Genomic DNA, 16,119 nt, shown 5'->3' with positions numbered 1-16,119 from the left:
CTGTTTGAGCCCAATCCTGTCCAGTTTTCCAGAGCCGGTGCAGCTATGTCAATGGGTTGTGTGCTGCATTCTTTGGTGAGGAGGCAGTCACACAGGCCTCCTCAATGTTAGGGGACATTTGTTCCCTTACCTCTGGGCTGCATTGTGGCTGCACTGGTGCTGGAAAGTTGGATAGGATTGGGCCCTTTGTTATGTCACATTCTTGGTCTTGCTGCTGGATGGCAGGTGTCCAGGCATCCTGCAAGTACCACTAGACACCACCTTAAGTACCACTGGTGGTACCTGTACCACTGGATGTGAAACACTGGTATAGATCAACACTCTTTTTATGGATTTATTTATTTATTTATGCATTATTTATTTATTTATGTATGCACGTCATCAGATAATACATGCATGCATTATTTATTTATTTATGCATAAATGATAAATTATGCATGCATAAGTGTGTACGAGATTGCAGGACCCCTGGAATCGTGTTCACACTTCCCTGGGAGTCAGTCCCATTGAATACAATGAAACTTACTTCTGAGGAGTAAACCGAGGCTTGCACTGTTCCATTTCTGTGCACCCTTGCTTTGGTGTGGCTAACTACCATTGAACCAAGTGGGTATCTGACTCTTGAATAAACAAACCCAGGATGGGGCTGCTCCAGCAGCTTTACACTGAGGATACTGATTCCCTTGTAGGGTTAGGAGGGAGAGAGAGAGAGAGAGAGAGAGAGAGATGGGGAGGGAGAATCCTTGGTCTGAGTGTAGGGGGACAAAAAGACTACATTTCCCGGAATGCTTTGCGCAGCAGGCTGCTTTCGGATTGGCCCTGGACGGGGACCAATCAACGCGGGGAAGGGACGCTTTCAGGTGCTGTGGAGGAGACTGACGCGGCGCTGCTTGGGAGCCATGGCAGCAGTATCATCCTCACCAGGGCGGCTGTGTCTGCACCTGCCTGCGGCGGGCTGGCTCTTCCTCCTCCTCCTCCTCTGTGTCCAGCTCGGGGAAGGCCAGAAGAAGAAGGAGGTAGAACCCTTAGATTCTCTCTGTCTCCATCCAGCTCCATCCTCCACCCTCTCCTGAGTGCAGGCAGAGGGAGTGGTACCCTGGACCTCCCCTGCTCCCTAGGGTACCACTGGCAAGCATCCTGCCTCTGAATCCAGGACCTTCACCTTCCTCCTCCTCCAAGCCCTCAGTTTGGCTTACACCTTTTGTGAATGGGCTGTTCTTAGACCCCTGTATCACTTGCTATACATCCCTATGTGGCTTTCTCAAACTGTGGGTCAGGACCCACCAGGTGGGTCGCGACCCAATTCCAGGTGGGTCGTGTTAACACCTAGCACAGCCCCCACAGAAAACATGGGAAGATGGAATGTTGCAAAGGGGGCGGACTGTGCGGTTATGTTGCTTGCAGCAAGGTTGTATAGGTTCTTTTTTTCTTCCTGATTCACTTTGCTATTGGAAAATGGCTAAGAAATAGCCCTTATTATTGCTGCATTCTGAGGAAGGCAGCTGGCCCTGACATCACAATGAATGTACTTCCAATCTGATGATGCCGTGCATGGCCAGGGCATTACTTCTGGTGGGTCCTGGACAGATTGTCATTCTAAAAAGTGGGTGTCTGTGCTAAAACATTTGAGAACCACTGCCCTGTGTTGTTGTTAATAATAATTAAAACTGTATTCCCCCCCCCCCATTTCAACTTTGTTTTTCCTGTTTCTACATATTATTTCTTTGATTAGTTTTATAAAAATTCTGCATTTCTCCCCCCTTTTTAAGTCTCAATGGCTGTTGTCAAGAATCCCCACATGTTGGATGGCATCCTCCAAAGATGCCAGAATATGTTGAGTATGTAAGAAAGACGGTTTCTTAAGGTTTCTGCTTAGAAATTGGGATGGGGTTTTCCCCTGTGCAGGTCAGGAGATGTCGCGATAGGTAGGTTGTGCATGTGTTTCTGCCTTAGAGTTCAATGTAAGCCGCATTAGGCAGAGCTCAGAAGCGTTTAGTCCCAGAACCTGATTATTAATATAATTTATAATTGTACAACATGTAGGCAAAATCACTGGCATAACTACTCCTAATAGAACTCTATTATACTGGAGTCTGTTTATCTGTAGAACGTGTGATCTACTGGAAGTACAATGGTGCTTTTAAACCTGCAAAGAATATTTCCTTTGGCATGATGGGAAGTAGTTGCACATATTTGTGCAGTGGGTTTCCAGGTGAGAAGGGTTTGATTTCCTCAGCGTTTGCTTTTCTAAGCACTTTCTCTGTTAGGAATTAAGTACTGCTCACTTATTCCACTCACACTTGTCCTCCTGTTTACTTTGCTGCTGCCCCACTTGAATTATTTTGAACTCTTCTTTGACTTCCAAGACCTTCTGAACCTCTTATATAACTTTTATTCCTTGGCTCGGAATCCTTGGCATTTCTTCCCTTTGCTCCCCTTTCCCTGCAATAAAAATTTCTGCAGAGTGAAATCAATGTGGTAAAATGAATATCAATGACAATTTAAACTTATGTTTTCTTAGCAAAAGATCTGCATTCAGATCTTGCTTTTGCAGACCACTGTAATTATTGGTACGGAATCTGGTCTTGTAGGCCCTTTGCTGAGCTTGGCACTATTTTTGAAATTCCTAGATGCTGTTTCTCTCTTCCTCATCCAGTCAGGGGCCCTGAGAGGTGGGGCAAGGGTTGAATTGTATCCAGACCTAGAGTCATAAAGGAGGCCCAGGAGCCAAAGGGGGGGGGGCTGAAAATTTCCTGGAATCTTACGTTTCCTGATTTCAGGGCCCATGAGAGGGGTACATCATACATAGGCCCAGGGTCAAAAGGGGCTGTGGGAGCCAAAGGAGGGAAACCAGAAATTTCCTGGGATCTCAGAAAATGTTTGCATATATTGTGAAGTTGTTTGCATTCACATTTTGTGTAATTCTATGTAGTTTTATATGTTATACTTGTAGTAATTAGGACCCCTTGATTGTATGATATGACAATCCTATGGAGAAGGGAAAGGCCCAAAAGAAACTTTGTATGTTCCAAAGAAACTTTGTACACCCTGATAAAATTCCTCTTGCATCTTTGCATTCCATGATTCCTGCCAGACAATCATTTATTTTATCATTTTTTTAAAAACATCTGTATTTTTGCCTTTCTGTCCCACTAAAGAAACTCTCAAGTTGGCTAACATAATTTGAGCGTTGAATTTCACATTACGTTGCACATATTTTTCTTTCTCTTTTTTCTTTATCAAAAAAATTAACCATGAGGAGGCTCCTAAGCACACCAGGATTGATGGAAGAAGGTTTAACCCTCCTTTCATGCTGTTTTCTGGTTGAAAATTCCCTACCAATGGGCTTTGTATGGGAAGGAAGAGGCAATAGTTCACCCTTCTCTCCACACGCGCACGCGCGCGCACACAGACACACACACACACACACACACACACACACTTGGAGTCTTCTGTACAGTTTTATAGGTACAGTAAAATAACACATCTGCACTTGATGTGAATTGTTTCAGAATAACTCATCTCTCTGGTCCTTATACAGTTACTATGATGGATTAGAATCCTAGCCTTACCCCTAAGCATGCACTGAAAGGAGGAAAAGCTCATGTTTCACATCTATTAGTTACTGTTGAAAGTGTTTGCTGTGTAATGTGGGTGTTTCAAGGGTGCCAGTCTGTTGGCTAGTAAGTGAGATCTGCAGTACAAAAATCTCTGTATGTTTACTCTGAAGAAAATCCCCGCTGTGTTCCCAGTAAGTCTATATAAGATTGCACCCTGGTGCAGTTGGTCAATTAATTGCTAGCAACATAAACACTCTGGAATCGTTCATCCCATCTGCTTAGTAAATTGTCATAATTTTGCAAACGGTAAGATTTAGCATAGTAAGTATATGGCTTTTCCAGTGTGCTTTCTGGTTTGTGGACGTCTCTTGCCGCTTCATATCACATCCCTGGTGGACATGAAATACTGGAATTATGATTTGCATGTAAACAAAAGATGGTGATTTTAAGATCATGTAAAACATTGCAATTGCTGCTTTTCTGGGCCATTCAATGAAAAATGATGCATGAAACCCTGATGCTTACCTGTGCCTGTAATACTGGTTAAAAATGAGTGCGGGTGACTGATTACAAATGAAAACAGAATTTGTAGTGATTTTTAGCAAGAGCCTTCAGGCCATCAACAGTGCCTCAACATCTGTCTATTCCCCAGCTCGGTATGGGTAGGAGACAAACAGCACAATCCTATGCACGTCTACTTAAACGTAAGCCCTACTGAGATCAATGGGACTTGTTCCCAGGTGAGTGTGTGTGTTAGGCTCCAATCCTGTATGTGCTTCCCAGTGGAGTTTGCTTAGTAGATGTACATAGGATTGTTCTGTTAATATATTCCATTGAAAAATAAAGCACTTTCAAGTAGGAGGGTTTTAGGACCAGGGTGTCAGAAGTGGTATTGTTTGTAACATTTTCTAATTGCACTCCATAGATTAAAAAGTGACACAAACCCTTTTTACCTGCTTGCTCTCCCATGGAAGGAAAGCAAATACATGAGGGGCTTCTCCTAAACACATGTCATATTCCTTTCCCTCCTCTGGTGTGCGCACACAGCCCCACACTCTGCAGACATATACTAAATTTGCAGAAGGTGGGCTAGTATATGCACATCCTTGGAAGAGGTGGGGGTTTGGCTGTGTGTTCTGGAGAAGCTGTTCACTCCCCAGGTCCTGTCTGCAGATTTCCAATCTAATAGATCAGTAGTCCTCAAACTAGTGGGTCATGACCCCCCCACACCTGAGAACCACTGCCCTTTTCCCTTTAAGGGTCAGGGGGAAAGCAGCAACATGATCACCAGGATCATGTTGCTGCGGGAAAGGGGGGCTGAACCCTCTGCAGGGCTTGTAGAAAGTGGAAGTAGTGATTGTGGCACACTTCTGGTTTCACGATCGCAACCCAGAAGTGGGTCATTCTAGCTACTCTCACTTTCTACAAGCCATGGGGAGCCCTGCAGAGGATTCTGCGAGGCTGCCTGCACCCCCTCGATCCCACAAGCAGATAAGGCAAGTTTTTAAAAAGCCCCCGCCCTTCCCTGCAGAGACGCGATCCTGGGGATCACATTGCTGCCATTTTCCCCATCCCCGCAATAACGTATGTTGGGAGTTTCACTCCCAAGAGGTTTGAGTACCACTGTAGTAGATACTATGTAAAAGCGGGGGGAGGGGGAAAGATACTATGTAAAGGCAGTGTAAGAGCAGTGGGAGAGGGGGGAGGTAACGGTCATGGCCCTACCCCAGTCTCTTTCTGACAACCAGTGCTGTTGGGATTCCAGCTGGGCTATGATGGATGAAAGCACAGGTCTCACTCCTGCTGCTAGCCTCCTAACATTTTAACTTGAGAACACTGAGAATGTTCTGCATTGGAAGTGTGGTGGAGCTGAGAAAGTTAACTGAACTGTGAAAGGAATACAGTAGGGCAGCGATTTTCAACTGGAGCGCCGTGGCACACTGGTGTGCTATGAAGGGCCTGAAAATATACACAGCAGTTGAAAATTGCTGAAAAGCTCTTCTGGTTTCTGCGGCCCTGTTTCTCCAGCAACGGTCTGTAGGAATGAAGAACCGGCGGAGGAAGAGGGACGGACAGTCGCCCTAGAAATGAAGAACCTGGAAGAGTCTTCTAGAAGTGATGTCACGAGAGGCAAAGACCATAGAGGTCAGTGTGCTCTGAGAAGGAAAATGTTGGAGCTGCAGTAGGGACGTGGAATGGCAGTAGCCAGGTGCTTAGAACTATACTATGTGGAGGAAAAAGAGAGCTGTTTTCTTCTGTCTTTGGCAACTAAGTGCCAGTTGCCTGACCTAAATTTTTGGTTTCTGGACTTTAAATTTGATGGTAACTCCTTAATTCCTTTCATTGATGACTTAGGTTTGTACTTGAAAATCTTTCATGTTCTTCACTCCATTCATTATCTATGGATACTTAATTGGCCTTCCAAAGCTTTGGAATGCGTCCTTTTTTTTTCTGGTGGCTGAGCCAAATCTTTATTCATTTCCTTAGAGATCATGGGGCGAATTGCATCTGGTCTTGGCTATCTGACATGCCAGGTTCTATTTTTGATGTGTTGATTTTACCTGCCTTCGTATTGAGAACAATATTTGTTTGCAATTATGGTTTCACAGCAATGTCTCTTTTTTCCAGTCATGTTGTTTCATTCCATTGCTTTCAAGGACTGTGTCTGTGTGCATGCACGCATTCTCAAATACTCTTGTTTGTCTTAAACACCTTATTCGAAAGGTGGAAATTATGAGAGAGAGCCTTTGTGCCTAACCTGGGAACATCAAAGTCTGCAAGTCCTCATTCTTGCAATCTTTCACAGGAGCATTTCTCATGAGGCAGTTTCAATAATTGATTGTTGGAAGTCTGTTTGAAGGGGTCAGTCCCATTTTGCTGTAACCATGTTGATAAGTGTGGGTGGTATCTGACTGGGTGGAAAAGTAATCTTCAGGTAATTGTAATTTTCTGAGCCAGTCTCAGTGGTGGAATAGTTCAACAAATAACTGAGATCATAGTAGTGGGTGCATTAGTTCCAGCTGCAGAGTTAATTTGCACATTTCTAAAGAAGTGTGGGTTCCAAAGTGAGAGTTCAGATTTTGTTCTAGAACCCGCAGATCTTGCATACAGTTAAAATCCATGACTGCCAGGTGTCACTTGGAAGGAACTTATGGGTTACTCTATAGCAGTGGTTCTCAAACCTTTTAGCACCAGGACCCACTTTTTAGAATGACAGTCTATCAGGACCCACCGGAAGTGACATCATCAAGCAGGAAAATTTTTAACACCCAGCTTACAAAATTAAATAAATAAATTAAATAAATTAAAAGATTAGAATAGGTATAAATTTAAAAAATTATTTAAAGAATAACCCTCCTAAACAGTTGCTGATCTGTTTAAAAAAAATTCCCCAAGCATCCCAAAAGTTGCAATCCTAGCCACACTTACCTGGGAGTAAGCCCCATTGTCTATCATTGTCGTATAGCCTATTAAAAGAACAGGTCTGTAACATTTCCACAAATGCAGTCACATACCATGGTAGCATCAAATCTAATATTTTAAAAATAAAATATACATTGAAATAAATGAGGACCCACTCAATTGCCTCACAACTCACAGTTTGAGAAACACTGCCCTATAGGTGATATCTGAAAGTCTCTGCTTTGCACTTGCTTCAGAAGAAAAGTCCCATTTTTGCAAGCCCTGAATTGAATGTACTGTGCAAGGTATTCCTGAAACCAGTGATTGCCAGATTATGTAGCAGGGCATACTAGTGTGCTACAGGAAAGAGCTGAAGGATATATCGGAAGAAAGAAGATGCCATTTTTGATATACAGTAATTTCATCCTTAGGGAAGAAGTAAGAAAGCACTGGGGTTTCCCTGAAACAGACCATGCAACAGTGGACACATGCCAGGGAATTGTTGAATCACTGTTGTCCATAAAGCAATGGGGAAAATGTGTGGCGTGGGCTGCTGGGAGGTTATATTAATTGCACTAGATGGCAGTTTCAAGAGGATGTCTAGCCATTATTCTGGACCTTGACTGTGAGAGAATCTCTCTCTGTGCGTGTAACAGTATATGTTTAGCATTGAGTTTGGCTCCTGTTTTAATCTAAGAGTCAAAAGTTTCTTAAGACGCATAGCCATTGTTACCTACAATGTCCCGCTGTGTCAGTGTCACTTTTTCTCTCTGTCAACTTGCTACTGTTCTTTCTCACTTGTGAAAGATCAGACTCTGTTTTCTGAAGTGTGTCAGATCCCATGAACTGGTTTGACTTACCTGCTCTCTCAGCCATCAAGTGACATGCTGTAAGCCTTTCATGCATGCAGGAAGAAGAAAACTCTTGGAGGGGGGAGGCATCTTTCTTGCAGCCATAAAAAGGCATAGTACCTCAAATCCTTAGAGGAGATCATGTAGCTCAAAGTGCAGAAAAATATCAGAATCAGCCTTTGGATCAATTACATCTTAATTGTGCTACATTTGACTATTGGCCAGGGTGCTGTCACAGGAGACCAGATGAATGCCAGTAAACACTAAAAGGTTAAGGTGTCTTTTTTTTTTTTTTTAGACAAAGTTCAGAAGATGCTTGCTGAGATTCTCGATGAAGGTAGTCTGGGAAGTAAAGAATCTGATGACCATCCCCTGGAGAGAACCAGGAAAGGGAGGAATCCTTTGTTGATTATATAAATGTTTTCCTTTGGGATTCCTCCCTGGATGTAGAATCTGCATTTATTCTCAATGCCATGTTGTTCTTTATTTATTTAATATATTTTTGATCCCACCTTCTTCCCCCTAGTGTGTGCACCCACGGCGGCTTTTATGATTTCCTGCGGGGAGCATTTGGAGATGCTTTATTGTTTCTTTGCTGACTCCCTGCTCATAGAGTTCCTTTCCCAGCGTGCAAAGGATTTCTAAAAATTCCTGTACCATAAATCTTTTAAACTGTGAGGTGGGATGGGGGCAGAGAAGGAGAGAACTGAAGTGATCCACCCGTGTAATATTTCAAACACATCTTGACCCAGCTTTAGAGATATATGAACACTTGTAGTGGAGCTTTTATCTTCTCCCTTTAAAAGAATACTTTTGTCAAACTACTGAGCATCACGAGCTGTTTAAATTGTGACTTACAATACAATGCGGGGTGATGATATCGGGCAGGATTTTTCGATTCTTAACTATACGCTTGAGCTCCTGCTGAGACATCTTTAGATCAGTATCTAAACAAATTTGGAGGTTTTTTTTTCTGGGTTCCATTCGTTCACCTTTCCTTGTATTTGATGTGTCTCAATGGCTGAGAGAGGAGGGTTGAATGCAGGAGTGAATTGGAAGATCTTTAGGGCTCAGCTGAAAAGGTAAGGTATTTCTTTCAATTTTTCTTGTGGCAAAAGCGTGTCGACTTTCTGGCAGTTTTGCAGGGGCTGTCGCTCTGAGCTAGGGTGAAAATTAAGTTCAGAGTGGCTCAACGACAACCAAGAAGGCTTTGCGCTCATTTTCAGTTCACAGCGTTATCTAGCTGGATGTAGTGTTGTGAGGTCATTGTGTTCACTGTGTGATCCCTCACTGGCTGGGATTGCCACATGACTGTTCCTAAGAAGACCACGTCCCAGAATGCCTCTAAAATGACAATTCAGGGCTGGCCTTAGGGTGGTTTGACCAATTTGTCCAAACCGGGCCCCATGCCTGGAGGGGCCCCTCACTGGGGTGGCAAGCAGACTACCTGCAGCTGGCACCCCGCTCTGTAGCTGAAGCTCCAGCATGGAGTATTCCATGTTGAGACGTCATGAGTGGAGCATTGTAGCTGGAAGCCTCTTCCCCCCTGCCAGTCCCTGGGTTCAGTTGGCTTGAAATTACTCTCCCCCCACCTCCGAAGCAGTTGGTAGTAACCCTGCTGTCGGTTGCCTCGCTGCTACAGCTCATCTTGGTGAGTAGGAGGGTCCCTCTTGGAGGGTGCGCAAAGTGTTTTGTATTGGACCCAGCAGCTCCTAAGGGTGGCCCTGTGACAGCTGACTGGGGAATTTGGGTGGCAAAGGGGTAGTGAACTACTGATTGTCTGATTCAGAGGGCATCATGGGTAATTTCTCATCCCCCCCAACCCAGCAGTATTTGTTTCTCAAAAACCAGGCAAGCATTCAGAATATTCCTAAATTATGTCATCTCCCATTATCCACTTATATTTGTTCTTCTAAATATATACAGATTAAGACCTGCTCATTGACTATCATGGGTCAAACGAAGACACGAAAAACCTCGCCAGTGTTCCTGTCAATCCCGTTAACTCATGGCAAGTGGGCATACTCTGATAGGAATAAGGCATACTAAAATAAAACATTCAAAATAATAATGTGGAATAAAACCACTGAATACCAGCTAAACTGTTCATGTGCTTGTTTTGTTACATCTCTTGTATTCTCACTTGATCTCATGTAAGATATAAATATAACCTTTGCATTGATAGTTGCCCCTGATAACACAGGCCAACACACATTTTGCTTCCTTAAACGTTACACCAATTCCTGGGTGTATTTGGGGTGGCAATTCTAAAAATGACATCCGTTTTGCCCTCTCGCGTCTAGTTTTGGAAACACAGCATAGCCTCTTTAATGAATGGTTCAAGCAGTTTCCGCATGAGGAAGCCTACACCATGGCTTCGTCATGAGGAAGCTGCTTGAACCATTCACTAATGAAGCTATACGATATCACCAAAACTAGACATGATAGGGCAAAACGGGTGCCATTTTTGGAATCGGCACCCCAAATTCATATCAAACCACCATAAAGTTTGAGGAAAAACTTTTCTGACCCTCAATTTTGTAGGCCTGTGTAATGCATTTTGGCTACAACTCATCATGGAGTTGTGTCCGTAAGGTGATGGGAGCGTGTGGGCTGTTAAGTGTGCTTAACTCTGTATGATTGTGGCCAAGTACATCAGTGCAATGAAAGCCCTGCTGTTGCAGCAGGCCCTCTACCTGTAGCAACTCCGTGGCCGCTGCTGCAGCAACCATAATGCCACAAGCTGCCAGCAGTGCAGCGTAGACCAGTCGATGGTGGGATTCTGCTAGTGGAGGGGCAGGTAGCAGGAAAGATGGGAGTGGATTGGGTGATGTGTTGCGACCGTCACATCCTGAGCACCCCTGAACGCTCAGGCTGGACTTGTCTCTACCAAGTTTCTCAGAGCTATCCCAGCAACAGAGCTGGTGTAGATCTGAAGAGTCCTGTTAGGGACCATTTGGCCACCTTGAGATATTTCTTTTCTTACCCCTCTTGACCAGCCTCGTCTCTAGATAGCTTGTAGGAAGCAGTGGATGCTGCGGCAGCAACCCTGCATCCTACGTACCATCGCCAGAAAGGACTGTTAGTTGCCTGTATAAATACATCCTGGAAGACACCACTAATGTCCTATAAAGTTATGGTTGTGATGCCAAGCCGTACTTAATGAGCAGTCAGTCCAACTGAAATCAGTGTTTCTTTTGTAGGAAAGTTATTTAGGATTGTGTTGCAAGGCTCCTGAGGCAATATACTTCAGCTGTCTTTTAATTTTTTATAGCATTTGAATCCACAGTGGATTAAAGTAAACTAGAATTCCTGCAGCTTTGAAAAATATTTTTTCCCTTAGGAATCTTGAAGAAAACATTAAATAAATCGCAGTGCTTCTGTAAAGAAGCTGGTTCTTTTCTTTTCGGTTCAACACCATGGTTAACATTTGAAGCATTCTGTTGAGCAGTTGAAATGTAGCTGGACATCAGAAAATGGGCTTCTTGTTTTCTTGTCTTGGTGGGGAGACTTGCCCTTTAAGAGCATCCCTTCTGCAGTGGGTGCTTTCTGTGCTAGATGTATAGGCTTATTGGACAGCTCTGCAAGGAACTTTTGGCTGTTGTCTCTCATGGTCACCTCCTTCTGATGTCTCCATTTATCAGTGTATTTTGAGGCCAGTTGCTTCTTACCTTTGTTAGCCTGCCTGTTGCGACTTTCCCACAGGACATCTGGGAAGAGTGTGTGTGTGTGTGTGTGTGTGTGTGTTGTTTTGTTTTGTTTTGAAGTCCCCATAATAAAACCTTTCTGCTTTTTTTTTTGCTTATCTGTCTTTCCCAAGGCAGCTGATGCATCACTTCCACTTCTGTTATTGCATCTTGAGGCAAGTAACAGCTTCTGCAACTCCTCCCATTGCTCTGGCAAGTATTCTTGATGGTTCTGAGAAGAAAGTGAGATGGTAATTTTGTTGATGGATCGCAGGGGAAATCAGTTTAAGGGTAAGAAAGATGAGCTTAGCAAGGTGACGTGGCAGTCAGTCAATTGAATACAAAAGACTTGGTAAAGGAAAAAAGTGCAGGTGGAGTGTAGTGGCTAAGAGCATTAGCCCAGGTATCCACGAGTCGAATCTTGCACCAGTCATGAATTGTATAGGTAATCTTGGTCAAGTCACTCTTTCGTCTTCTGATGAATATGAGGATTAGAATGCAAACCTCCCCTAACAGCACAGTTGTAAAAGATTCTGAAGGACTGTCTATGAACATATTCTTGGAAACTTGGAACATATTAAATAAGCTTCATGGATGCTAATTAGAAGATGCAAAATAATTTCCAATTCATTCCTGGGTTCAATTCAAGGCGCTGGTTTTGACCGTTAAAGCCCTATATGGCTTGAGGCCAGGGTATTTGAGAGACCATCTTCTATACTGTCTGGCTTGTTCCATCATCAGAAAAAAGCCCTTTTACAGGTGCCATCTCCTGTGGAGGTGGAAGGGGTGGCAGCAAGAAACAGGGCCTTTTCAGTAGTGGCACCAAGCTTATGGAACTGCCTCCCTCTCAGTTTATAAACTGCTCCTTCCTTAGAGGCCTTCTGGTGGGGTCTAAAGACATCTCCTTCTGAATCAATTAAAAAAAATCTGGGTCTTTTACTTCCATGCTGTGTTAGATTTTTTGATCTTTGGCCTTTTTCAATGCTGCTGGTTCTGTGTGTTCGAGGTTATTTTAATGTTTATATGTAACTTATTGTTTTAAATACGGTTTTCGTGTTTGTAAGCTGCTTTGGGTGCCCTTCAGGGAGAAAAGTGGGATGTAAATGTAGTAAATAAATAAATTACAGTTTTTGTATAAACTGCTTTGGTTCATGATATGGATGAAATAATAATACATACCTTTATAAAGAGCAAGATCAGACAAGTTGGAGTGTGATGCACTCTCATTTCTGGGGTGCTAGGATTCTGAACAAATAAAGCATCAGTAACAATTTTCACCTGCGAAGTCCTACAGGTTTCAATGAGTTCTTTCCTCAATTTGACTTATATCTCACTGTCCTTGTTGAATGTCTGCTTATGTGTTTGTTTCATGATGGTTTCTTCCATTCGTAGTGTCCGGTTCCCGAACATAGCGTGAAACTGACACTTCGTGAAGCCTTCAAAAGTGGCACTGATGCTGAACGTAACAGTTTAACTAGATGTTATGGAGAATGTATGGCTATTTCACATGTCCCTGATAACATCAAGTAAAAGGAATATGTGACATTGTAAAGCTTAGTATTTCTCTGACCCCACTCCAGTTCATTAGCTGCCCTTTGCAGGGTGTGAAGAAATGCTGATTATGATGCTACATCATGTATTTCTTTTACTTGAGGGGATATGTGGGGGAAGGCATGAATTGCCAGCACTTACATGTTTCTTATTACAACTAGGTAGGTTCCAGAGCATGAATCTTGAGATAAGTAAAAAGTTGTGGCCAAAATAGCCTTTGTATCTACTTTAGAAAGCTCTATTGGTTAAAAGTGCTCAAGGCCACTTAGTTAATCTAAAAGTAACCCACATTTAGCACACCCAACTGTCTTGGGCTGATTATCTATCACTGCGGTTTTCAGACTCTACGGGAGTTTGAAACCTGCAGTAAGTCTTTATGGGGGTGGGGGGGGGAGGCAGTAGGGACAGGGGGAAGGCAGCGACGTGATCCCCAGGATCACATCGCTCAGGGGGCTACAGGGACTGGGGTGCATCCTCCAGTCCCTGCAGCAGCCGTCCCTGGGTGCGGGGAGCCCTGCGTGAGTGCCTGTAGGGCGCCCCAGTTCAGGGAAAGGGAGAGTGGAGTGATCTGCTCTCCCTCTGCAAAAGCGGAAGTGAAGCCCGATCGCCCCACTCTCCCTTTCCCTGACCTGGGGGGCCCTGCAGGCGCTGGCGCAGGGCTCCCCCCACAAAGGGACAGCTACTGCAAAACACATAGACGAACAGGCCTTGCTGAGGGAGAGTCAGCATGGCTTCTGTAAGGGTAAGTCTTGCCTCACGAACCTTATAGAATTCTTTGAAAAGGTCAACAGGCATGTGGATGCGGGAGAACCCGTGGACATTATATATCTGGACTTTCAGAAGGCGTTTGACACGGTCCCTCACCAAAGGCTACTGAAAAAACTCCACAGTCAGGGAATTAGAGGACAGGTCCTCTCGTGGATTGAGAACTGGTTGGAGGCCAGGAAGCAGAGAGTGGGTGTCAATGGGCAATTTTCACAATGGAGAGAGGTGAAAAGCGGTGTGCCCCAAGGATCTGTCCTGGGACCGGTGCTTTTCAACCTCTTCATAAATGACCTGGAGACAGGGTTGAGCAGTGAAGTGGCTAAGTTTGCAGACGACACCAAACTTTTCCGAGTGGTAAAGACCAGAAGTGATTGTGAGGAGCTCCAGAAGGATCTCTCCAGACTGGCAGAATGGGCAGCAAAATGGCAGATGCGCTTCAATGTCAGTAAGTGTAAAGTCATGCACATTGGGGCAAAAAATCAAAACTTTAGATATAGGCTGATGGGTTCTGAGCTGCCTGTGACAGATCAGGAGAGAGATCTTGGGGTGGTGGTGGACAGGTCGACGAAAGTGTCGACCCAATGTGCGGCGGCAGTGAAGAAGGCCAATTCTATGCTTGGGATCATTAGGAAGGGTATTGAGAACAAAACGGTTAGTATTATAATGCCGTTGTACAAATCGATGGTAAGGCCACACCTGGAGTATTGTGTCCAGTTCTGGTCGCCGCATCTCAAAAAAGACATAGTGGAAATGGAAAAGGTGCAAAAGAGAGCGACTAAGATGATTACGGGGCTGGGGCACCTTCCTTATGAGGAAAGGCTACGGCGTTTGGGCCTCTTCAGCCTAGAAAAGAGACGCTTGAGGGGGGACATGATTGAGACATACAAAATTATGCAGGGGATGGACAGAGTGGATAGGGAGATGCTCTTTACACTCTCACATAATACCAGAACCAGGGGACATCCAGTAAAATTGAGTGTTGGGCGGGTTAGGACAGACAAAAGAAAATATTTCTTTACTCAGCGTGTGGTCGGTCTGTGGAACTCCTTGCCATAGGATGTGGTGCTGGCGTCTAGCCTAGACGCCTTTAAAAGGGGATTGGATGAGTTTCTGGAGGAAAAATCCATTATGGGGTACAAGCCATGATGTGTATGCGCAACCTCCTGATTTTAGGAATGGGTTAAGTCAGAATGCCAGATGTAGGGGAGGGCACCAGGATGAGGTCTGTTGTTATCTGGTGTGCTCCCTGGGGCATTTGGTGGGCCGCTGTGAGATACAGGAAGCTGGACTAGATGGGCCTATGGCCTGATCCAGTGGGGCTGTTCTTATGTTCTTATGTTATGTACTGCAGGGACTGGAGGGTGCACCCCAGTCCCTGCAGCACCGTCAGAAGGGAAAGCGGCGCGATCGTGCTCTGCTTCGGGTTTTGTGGTGCGGGGCGCGATCGCTCCGCTTTCCCTTTTCCTGACCTGGGGAGCCCTGCTGAAGGTTGCGCAGGGCTCCCCGCCCCCCCCCCCCCGGGAGGCTGCAGGAGGCTTGGGCAAGTGCACCCAAGCCCCTGCAGCCCCCCGAGTGGCGCGATCCTGCGGATCATGCCGCTGCCTTCCCCCTGTCTCCTGGCTCCCCCCGCCCCTTAAGGCGGCAGAGGCCAGGACTCACAGGCTGGGGTGTCGCGACACACCAGTTTGAATACCACTGATCTACCATGATTGTAGTTCAGGTTGTGCCTTGGTATCCAGTGATTTGATTCACCGCTGATACCGGAGTCCACATTTAAATGCCTTGTAACAAGAAAAAAAGACCAAAATCCAATTTCCTACCTTTGTACTGTTAAACTGCATCAGTTGCAAGCTTCTCAGAATTAAAGATAGCTTTAAAGACCCACTTCCAGGTTTCTGACTCCTCCATTTTCACCCCAGAATGCATCCGCATAGATGCTATATCACATTCAGCCAGTAGATGAGGTGAATAATGCAATCTAATAGAATGAAATTATTCCATTAGGAGCAATGGAGGGGCGAGAAACCTGGAAGTGGTTCTTTAAAGCTATTTTTCCACTGATTTGGTATCCACTGAATTTTTTTTAATCCATTGGGGTTTCTGGAACAGAACCCCAGTGGATAACAAAGCACAACCTGTATATTTTTTTCTATAAACTGCTGTGTAACCTTTTTTTGGTTGAAAAGCAGTATATAAATACTATTACTAAAAAGTACTGTATTTCCCTTTTCCCCAAGCCCTTCAAGAAGAGCTCATCTTTGTTAATGATTCTGTGGAGTCATTAAGCTATGAGATGATGATTTG

The 16,119-nt window shown here is 44.5% G+C and overlaps 1 protein-coding gene across 1 annotated transcript in view; it reads left to right on the top strand.

The window, feature by feature from the left end:
* Nucleotides 1-854: 854 nt before the first annotated feature.
* TUSC3 (tumor suppressor candidate 3) overlaps nucleotides 855-16,119 on the top strand; it is a 133,385-nt gene continuing 118,120 nt past the window's right edge. Inside the window, exon 1 of the mRNA XM_066631949.1 lies at nucleotides 855-1,016. Coding sequence (XP_066488046.1) covers nucleotides 900-1,016 — 117 coding nt within the window. The 5' untranslated portion in view covers nucleotides 855-899. The remainder of the gene's footprint in view (nucleotides 1,017-16,119) is intronic.

The sequence above is a fragment of the Tiliqua scincoides genome, chromosome 6, assembly GCF_035046505.1.
Source record: "Tiliqua scincoides isolate rTilSci1 chromosome 6, rTilSci1.hap2, whole genome shotgun sequence".
Classification (NCBI taxonomy): Eukaryota; Metazoa; Chordata; class Lepidosauria; order Squamata; family Scincidae; genus Tiliqua; species Tiliqua scincoides.
Note: the sequence above shows the minus strand (reverse complement) of the source record. Positions and strands in the feature narration are given on the sequence as shown.